General features: G+C 36.3%; 1 protein-coding gene and 3 long non-coding RNA genes across 5 annotated transcripts; 2 read left to right on the forward strand and 2 right to left on the reverse strand.

Moving 5' to 3' along the window:
* Positions 1-265: 265 nt before the first annotated feature.
* Positions 266-3,825, forward strand: RUS2 (root UVB sensitive protein (Protein of unknown function, DUF647)). Its single transcript, XM_086561893.1, has 10 exons — positions 266-342; positions 431-556; positions 833-921; positions 1,037-1,121; positions 1,342-1,401; positions 1,490-1,583; positions 1,739-1,836; positions 1,952-2,131; positions 2,701-2,823; positions 2,916-3,825. Exons 1-10 carry the CDS (start codon positions 331-333, stop codon positions 3,339-3,341), a joined length of 1,293 nt encoding a protein of 430 aa, XP_086418019.1. The 5' UTR covers positions 266-330; the 3' UTR covers positions 3,342-3,825.
* Positions 3,826-5,105: 1,280 nt separating this feature from the next.
* On the forward strand, positions 5,106-5,608 carry LOC147500215 (uncharacterized). The gene is made up of 3 exons (XR_015196248.1): positions 5,106-5,243; positions 5,332-5,397; positions 5,471-5,608. It is a non-coding gene; the product is annotated as an uncharacterized LOC147500215 (long non-coding RNA).
* A 766-nt stretch (positions 5,609-6,374) lies between these two features.
* Positions 6,375-7,272, reverse strand: LOC147500216 (uncharacterized). The gene is made up of 2 exons (XR_015194649.1): positions 7,141-7,272; positions 6,375-6,951 (listed from the first exon to the last, which is right to left on the reverse strand). It is a non-coding gene; the product is annotated as an uncharacterized LOC147500216 (long non-coding RNA).
* A 545-nt stretch (positions 7,273-7,817) lies between these two features.
* On the reverse strand, positions 7,818-8,860 carry LOC147500217 (uncharacterized). Of its 2 annotated transcripts, XR_015194651.1 has the most exons (4): positions 8,709-8,860; positions 8,401-8,587; positions 8,139-8,313; positions 7,820-8,056 (listed from the first exon to the last, which is right to left on the reverse strand). It is a non-coding gene; the product is annotated as an uncharacterized LOC147500217 (long non-coding RNA). The 2 variants fall into 2 exon arrangements; XR_015194650.1 differs by having other exon boundaries at positions 7,818-8,056; positions 8,401-8,860.
* Between the last annotated feature and the right edge of the window lie 593 nt (positions 8,861-9,453).

Below are 9,453 nucleotides of genomic sequence, written 5' to 3' on the forward strand. Positions count from 1 at the left end.
ATCCAACTCAGGGTCTGCCCAACACAATATGGGGTCTGGCCGAGACTCTTATTTTATTTCCATTCAATTCCATACTGGACCACCTATTTTATTTAATTTTTAAAATTTAACAAAAACACCCATATAGAAATAGCTTATTCGGTTGAGAAGTGTGGTTCATGATAACCGGTAACCGGCTATCATTCATAGGGTAGAGATTCAAGGCTGGACCAGTTCGGGTCAAGCAAAACCGGTTGGATTTTCTAAAAATGTATTAAAACCCGGTTCTTCATCCACATTTCTTTTATCAACTTCTTTAAACCTCAAACAGTCAAACCTCATCCGAGCATTATGAACGTGCTGGCAAGTGTTAAACCCTAAACCCCAACTGTTATTCCGAGTAAAAAAGTTTTTATTTTCTTATTGAATGTTTATTGTTTAATGTTTACAGGCGAAGATAAAGATTACGAAGAAAGAACCAGAAGAAATATCAGCTCAACAACGTCCTGTATTATGGATTGAGAATTTTGATACCGTCTCTCGTCAGTATCAATTCGATTCCCAAGGCACTCTCTCTGTAAGCTTCTCTTTCTTCACTACATTTTTTCCATGGCAATATTCTAGCGCACCTGACAAGTGGCAATACCCGGCATGGATGATTTAGGGATCAACTTTTCATAGTTTGGTAGTTAGTAATAAAGAAGGGCCATTTTCTATAACTTAGGACTTCCTAATATACAACTATTCACGATAGAGATGATAACTTGTAACTGAAAAGTTAACAGCAGTTTGGGTAAGTTGGTTGATTGCACATAAATGGTATTCACTCATTTGTGCTGGATTTCTTGTGTAGGTGAAGGTGGTTGATGACTCGAGGCCAGTAGTTCATAAAGTGGTTGAATCCTTTTTGAATAAATTTTTTCCATCAGGGTATCCTTACAGGTAAGCGACCTCTACAATCATTCGTTTTGTTAATACATATTAGTTACGAGGTTGGAATATCTAAAAGTTTGTCAAATGTAAATTTGTTTTCATCTCTCTGTGATTGGTTGTGCAGTGTACATGAGGGCTACCTGAGATACAGCCAATTTCGAGTGCTGCAGCATTTTACTAGTGCCGCATTATCAGTGCTGTCAACACAGGTAAATTATAGTTTTTTATATAGCATACACATTGGGATATTCTCATATGTCATGCAGAAAGATTCATTATGTTCTTATCCTGCAAGGAAGAGATTCACCTCTCAATATCTCTACTTCTGTATCTGACTGTTTCTAGTTTGATATGACTTTATAGCTTTCAACTGAGGACTTGGACTGACAACCCCAATGTGGGGAATTGCTTCTTGATACTTGTTTGCAGTCACTGCTATTTGCTGCAGGCCTGCGACCTACTCCTGCACAGGCAACTGCTGTCAGTTGGGTGAGGATCCAAACGTTGAATTGCAAAACGTGTTTTGACTTACAGTAGTTTTGGTTAGCATTCCCACTATTACCTTCCTGGGATGCAGGTTTTGAAGGATGGGATGCAGCATGTTGGAAAGCTGATATGTAGCAACTTGGGTGCAAGAATGGATTCGGAGCCAAAGAGTTGGAGGATATTGGGTTTGTGATTTGGGCTGGAACTTTTCAATCAAGTTCCTGACTCTCCTTTCTCCTTGTATTGTTTGCCATATAAACTATTTAGTGAATTGAAATATTTGATCTATTAAATCCAAAGGAAAGACACTGAAGACAAACATTACTGATGTTCCTTGCAGCTGATGTGTTGTATGACTTGGGTACTGGATTGGAAGTTCTTTCTCCACTATGCCCGCAGCTTTTCCTTGAAATGGCCGGGCTTGGAAATTTCGCAAAGGTAGCCATCTGTTCATGGATGGCGATTGTGGTCTTTGCACTCTGATCATTTACTTTGTTGTACATGAGTAACTTTGCATAGGACTCCGCATCATCCTAGTGTTTGAATATGACAGGGAATGGCAGTTGTTGCTGCAAGAGCAACAAGGTTGCCTATATACTCTTCTTTTGCCAAAGAAGGCAACCTGAGCGACCTATTTGCGAAAGGAGAAGCCATGTCAACGCTTGCCAATGTTTTGGGAATAGGAACTGGCATTTATCTAGCGTCCACAGTTTGTTCATCAATGCAGGGAAAGGTACAATTTCATATCTTACCTCTCGGCTGCTTTCAAATGTGCTTGAAGTCTGCGACTTTGGTCTTCACCAGAGCTCCTGATGCTTACCCGATATAAGAGTATTTATGTGGTTAGTTTCTTTTAGTTGTGCATTGGAAACTCAATCTGTTATGAGTTTCTGTGCTACTAACATATGTATTAGGATTTCAATTAACAGTCTCTTTCTTGTTCTTACACACTGCTTTTTCTATTGGTAGAGAGTAGACTTATTGAGTTCGTGTTGACTATTCAACAATATTGTTGCCCTCAATGTAAATTGTTTTCTACCAAAATGAATCCATTCTGATTTTGGCATTTTGTCATATGAACGGTTGATGTTAAAAGAAATTGTAGTAATTACATAATACTTTCACATGGCTAAAATATTAAATGGAATTGTAGTAATTACATAACCCTCGTTTTATGTAGCTAACATATTTGCTAATATTTAGGATGCTGATTTGCTAATTGCTATTTTCTCTAGCTTTATTTGTCATCTTCCAAGTAGTCGCAAAGCATGTGTTATTTGTAATGCTTGTGAACTCTTGCAGCTGGTGGTTGGTCCTTTGCTTTCTGCTGTGCATGTTTACTGTGTTTGTCAAGAAATGCGAGCAGCTCCTATCAACACCTTAAATCCACAACGGACGGCTATGGTCGTAGCTGATTTCGTTAAGGTGTGGGTTCGAACTTGTAACTCTGTTCAAAATATAATGTCATAGTAGTTCATGATGCTTTAAACACTGCTTTCTAACCAATATTTGTTCAGGATGGACAAATATCAGGCCCTGCTGACTTAAGATATCGTGAAGATCTCCTTTTTCCTGGCCGAATTATAGAGGAAGCTGGAAGCGTGAAGGTGGGCAGGCCTTTGCACAAGGTGGTTAAGCCTTCAAAACTGAGTCGACTGAGAGATATATTCCCAGAGGAGAAGTTTCTGATAAGCCGTGGAAGTAAATGCACTGACATGGTGTTGGAGCACAATGCGACAGGGGAAGATGCTTTGAGAGGTTGGCTGGTTGCTGCATATGCTGCATCGATGGAGAAGCCTGGATATGGATCCAGTGAAATAATCTTGAAAGACGCTTATGAGAAAATGCAAACCTTGTTCCCATCATTCTTATCCGAACTGAAGTTAAAAGGTTGGCACACTGATCGCTTTCTTGATGGAACAGGAAATCGTTTTGCATGGTAATAGTATCTTGACATTTCAAACTGTAGTAAAATTGGTAATAGCATCTTATCTGGAGAGTACTTTGGTCACTGGAACGAGGCTTCTGCCATCATTACCAAATTTTGTTGAGGAGCTACACACTGTAAGCTCTGTTTGATTGTTTCTCTTCCCCACCAAGGGTAGGATTCTGTGAAAATATCATCCTGTCAATAGTTGGAGTATCTGTGTTTTGGTGAAAGTGTCACGAGAGAGAGAAGAGATGTGAAGGGAGTAAGAAAATATTATATCAGCAGCCTGGTCTCTTGGAAGTGAACTCAGTCAAAATTGTCAAGTTTTGTTCAAGACCGAGAACCAATCCCAAATATCAGTATCAAACTAGCCATTTGGCCCGCCCTATGGCCGAACTTGCTACATAGATAGCTAATGACTCAAAAGCGTAAAGTCCACTTGAATAAATAATATATGTATACTTTGTTTGAAGGGTTTATATTTTTCTAATTTTTTTTTTGAAGGGTTTTGACGAAGGGTTTTATTTCTATTTTTGGGTTATTATTGTCCTAGATAACAATTGTTATCATCCTCACCTATATAAATTATATCAAAATATAACGCAACAATCAAAGAATATAACACTACTTAAAAACATACCATATAACCGAATTATATTTAATCTCTTTCAATTAAAGTTGCAACTTCATTGCTAATTGGCAGGTTGTATTGTCTTCCATCACTCTGCCGAGAATTAATAAGTCTTAGGCGGACATCAATCATTTCATCTTTTTTAAATCTGTCTTTTGCCATTCTAAAAGACTGTACAACTTTATTGTGTTGATAAAACATTTTGATCAATTCATCAACAATTACAGGATCGGCAACTTCACTATCTTCTTCATTGAATATTTGCATCTTATTTTTCAGTTCATTTTGAGTATCGTATATATATAACTGGCCAAATTGAGGAGGCTTATTTTCAAATGGAAGAAGAGACCCGATTTTATGATGATTTTGCCCACTTATTCTGAAAACGAAAAGACCTCCTCCATTATTGATAGTCTTATCTATCTTGCCTCCTGCATAAGTAAATTGAAACATGGAGTTGTATGTCTGTATATATCTTCTAAATTTAGTAGATCTTGTTCCTACTTTCAAGTCCAAGAGTTATTAAGAAACTCAGGGGCATCCTCAAATAGTGGAAGTTGAATTTTTCCTTCTCCACAACATAGAGAGAACGTTGGAACAGATGATCTTTCTTTGTTGTTTTTTTCTTCTTCCCAAATAATTGCTCCACAGTACATACACTCTTCAGTTGGTGGTCCAAAGTCATAAACGCCTAAAATATAAAAATTATTAGTGAACTTGGCAAACATTATGAATAAAATATTATAGCTGAAGAAAAAAACACATACCATCAATGTTAGTATATTTGCTTTCATTGATATTTGAGATTTGAGATATTGAAGTCATTATACGACGCATAGCATCTGTAAGATTCAAAGTACCTGTTTGGTCTGCGTAATAAAAATTATCAAATTTCGTAAACTTTAATTTTCAAATGACTATAGAATACAATTTTACCTTTGGTTAAATGATTGATCTGTTGCTCATTTAATTCCTGTGTGTGTATCGATTCCCCCATAACAGAATTTGTATATGTATTTTCTTCCTCTGTAATAAATGCATAAAGGAAAGTATAAGTATCAGTTTCCTACATCTACAGAATATCTTAAAATCAAATGAGAATAAAAAACAGTATATTTTGATTTGGAAAGTTACATACCAATGCGACTTTGATATTCCATTAGCTGTGGATGTCTTCTTCTATGCTCTTTTAGCACTTCTTCTCTATGGCTGTTGTTTGTATTTGCAGACATCATAATTCTTCTATAACGCTTAAGGTTAGACCCTTCAATATATTCTCATAAGGTTAGACCCTTCAATATTTTATTTTGTTAGAATATTTATCAAGTGTGTATAATAAAAATGAAAACTTCGTACCATTATTGTTTTTCAGTGCAAGAATACATCGTCTATTGAACCGAACAATTCTGGAAGTATATCTTTTTTCGTCATCCATAAGGTAAACCTAAACAACTCTTCCTCTCTTTGGCTAAAACTTTAACTCCTCTTATAGCTGCTGCTTATCTCTGAAGGATAGGAATCACCCACCATCTCTGTTGGTTCAACTCGAGACGAATATCAATCTTATTCACTGCAACTGATAATGATTTAGAAATTGTCTTCTTGGATAGCACTTACTTGACTGTATCAGTAACTTTTGGGGATTTCTTAACAACTGTGTAATCTCAAACTATAAAACAGTTTGTTTACCGTAAGATATGTGACACTGAAAAGAATCTTGAGCGACAGAAAAAACAGTTTGCTTACTGCTTTTGTTGAGAGATTTTGTTTAGTATGAACTGATGAGGAGAAGATTTATAAACACTCAAATATCTGTCAGTTATAGTAGTAATAGAGTTATAAGACTTCTGCTTTAGACTTTTAATTGTATAAGATTTCTAATTGTGTAAGAACTGAGTTAGCTTTAGACTTTTAATTGTATAAGACTTCTTAAATTTATCCTTGGACATTCGAGTTGAATTTCTATGCAAGTAAGATAACGCTATTTAATTTGTGTTTTTTGGATAGTAAAAAAGGTTATTTAATCTAACATTTGTACTAATTTATTGGGTTATCTACTTATCTGAATAAAGAGTGTGAAACAAAATCAACAGGAATATTAACATAAATAGATCCTATATAATAGGAAACTTTTTATTTGTCATTAATTTTTTTGCACGATGTTCTTGACAATGTATGGTGAAATTAATAGCAAGACCCTTACATGAACTGCGAAAAACAACAACTGATGGTTGCTGGCCTATCTGCTGCATAGCGGGGACAACTGCTGCACTCTGGCTTCCAGATGACAACTAAGGCTAGCTAGCTAAAGGAATAGCAAGTGTATGCGTTTGTGATATTGGTCGGTAGTAAGTTGAAGCATTAATGTAAATTGGAGCCCACCATAAGAAGATGGTGTAAACTACATGAGTCTAATGACAATAAATGAAAGATTAGAATTCATCCAACACTCTTAAGTAAACAACATCTGATACATACACATAAACACAAACTCATACATCAGTATATCTAAGATCTGAAGATCCTTCTTTATTCGATTGTCGGAGTTAGACTGCTTTTCCCCTTTCTGGTTAGGTACTTTCGAACCCGGGCCTTTCAGCTCGTACTGCTCACACTCCTAGATCTTCACAGCACCTCCTCCACCCTAGTGTGAGCTCCGAGCAGCTCCGAAAAGCTAGGCCTACTTAAAAATTAGCTTTCAACAACGTCAACAACACCACGAAAAAAAGTAGACTATGGTTGCCCACTAAATGATCCACAGGTGAAATCCCTTCGCTGCGCCCGGGCTTGAAGCCGTAAGTTAGGCTCCCTTCGCCTTATCTCTTTGAGTCGACAGAAGTAGTAGCAGCTAACAGGAACACTTTGTTGAAACTTCTCTTCAAACAATAGAATGTAACTGGAAGAACAGCCAGAACTGAAAATGGCCAACTAAGGATGACACCTGCAGCTGCCACTGAAGTAGCCATAGCAGGTTTCGCAAGAAGAAACAATCCTGATGATAAGGTAACCGCATACATAGAGAATGATCGCGCACATGAGTCAGCAAACTAACATTTGTAATAATAGCAAAAGAGTAAAGCAAAAATCACAATCTTGCAGCTCATGAAGCTATAGAAAACATAAGGTAATTATTAAACCATGAAACATGAAAAAGATAATTATGTAAAAGTGAGCCAATTACCTGGAATTCCTCAAAAGTAAGTTTGGGAATGACATTTGGATCATCGCCACTATCAACCACATATGTGTTGTCTGGGAATAAGGTCTGCAATTAATTGCAACATAAAAGAAAAGAAATAAGGGATATATTCTGACAAACTCCACATTTAAAGTGTCAAAGAGAATCCAGCAGGTCAGTCTAGTAGAACCATAGGAACAGAATTATCAGACTAAATCCTAAAAGTTTATTTTCACCGCAAACTTAAGCCAAGTGTAAGAAAATATAGCAAGCCAAGAAAACTTGATTAAATCGTGCAGTTAAAGCAGGTTCAAGCATTTATTAAGTGAAATCACTTTTCATCTTAGAAACTTTCAATGGCTTGATGGCGGATGCCTAAACTTATTAATTTATTGGTTCAAGATATCAATACACTGATAAAACAATGTCTGCAAGGGCTCACATTGCAAAATAAATAAATTACATTATAGTCACCATGTTGAAATATCTCTGGCTCACATTAGCAGTGTATTTCTCGCTTACCTGTTGAGTGGTGTATTTCTAAAGATGACCAAGTTAGCAGTGTATTTCTAGCTTACGTTTGGTGATGCGACCAAGATATGTTATCGGGCTGGGAATATACCCCTTTCATTTCATTGAAAAACTACACCTAAAATTGACAAAAGAAAAGAGTTTAAAAAGTAAGAAAATGATGAAAGAATAACTGTTTAATCATTCAAAACTCGTGTCACCTGAAAAACAAAATACAAAGTTTTTTTTTCTTCTAAATCAGTATAAGATTGAAACCTTTGAAAGATATATCTTCTGAAGGATTGTTAAGCTCGTCATGCCAACCCTCTTGCTGAAATATCTGAAAGTCCTCCACACATTTGGGGAAGAAAACAGCATCAAGGTACACATCGATTAAATTGTAGAAATCCTGAAGTAGAAACACAAAATCCTTGAGTTAATACGAAGATACATTTAAGACTAAGCATAAACAGATATAAAATTTTCTTCACCTTAGTGTTTGTGGAAGCAACTAGGTAGCAAGTCCTATCGGGATACGTAAATGCATTCAAAAATGTGTTTAGACTCCCTTTCAATAACTCAATGAACGGTTCCTTCAAAGGATATTTCCTTGACCCACACAACACACTATGTTCTAGTATGTGAGGAATTCCAGTTGAGTCCTTTCTGCATTTAAATTGCTATCACCATTTAATTGGGCCTAATGCACTTACAAAAAAACCAAAGAGATGAATAATTAAATTAAAAACCTACGAAGGAGTGCGAAAAACGATACCAAAGACTTTATTCTCATCATCATTAGAAACGGACATGACTTCACAACCAGTCTTCTTATGTCTAAAGAGAACAACTTTAGATTTACATTCATTAATAACTTGTTCAGACACTTTCTCAAAACCCAACTTCTCAGCTGGCTCATCTTCAACCCCACCACCAATATCTAAAAAAAAACAAACAAATTAGTTTTTTAATATATATAATAAAGAAAAAGAAAATGAGGATTGATATATAAAAGAAAATGAACTTGGAGAGATGTTAGGAGAAGTGGAGACATCATTAACTGAAAGAGAAGAGAAGTTGTGTTTTTTAAAGTGGAAAGAAGGTAACGTGGAGGAGAGAAAAGCGAGTTGCAGCCACTGTGGTGGTGGCCATGGCTTGAGGCTAATGTGTACCAAGTGTGGTGGTAATGGCGGTGAATAAGAAGTTGTAGGTTTTGTTTTTTTTTTTTTTTTTTTTTAAGAGTTTTGTTTTTTGAAGAGTTTTTTTTTTATTTTTTGTTTGGTTCTACGAACAATTGAAATCTGCAAAAAAGGCGTAGCTTTACTTTTTTTAAGCCGAATTATGGTAAAATCTGATGTGTCAGTCTCAGAGAAAAAAGGGAGGCTGACGTGGGTCACTGGGAGTATTTTCCACTACTCAGTATTAATGGTCTTTGATGTTTTTTGAGATTAGTTATGAACACTACGGCTCTCAAAAGCCAAATAAGTAGAATTCAAGCCTTATTAAAATGTTTATGCAGTCTCTTGTAACAAGTAGTCCCTGGTTGATTAATAATATATAGAGTGCCCCTTCACCCTTGTTCTTGCTTACATTCCGTATTCTGGTGCATGAGTGCATGACAAAAAGAAGAATGGCCTCCACAAGATAACAATCATGTTCAACAGGAATGTGTAATTGTATTCCTATAGCAGCCCAGCTTGGTTTGGAGTATATCGACACCAGGTCATGAGGTCTCAGCGTCAAGTCTCCTGGGACCACTTGGTGTTGGAGTATACCGACACCAATATGTTATGCTCGCCAGATTGA

This window comes from Coptis chinensis, chromosome 5 (genome assembly GCF_015680905.1).
Source record: "Coptis chinensis isolate HL-2020 chromosome 5, ASM1568090v1, whole genome shotgun sequence".
Classification (NCBI taxonomy): domain Eukaryota; kingdom Viridiplantae; phylum Streptophyta; class Magnoliopsida; order Ranunculales; family Ranunculaceae; genus Coptis; species Coptis chinensis.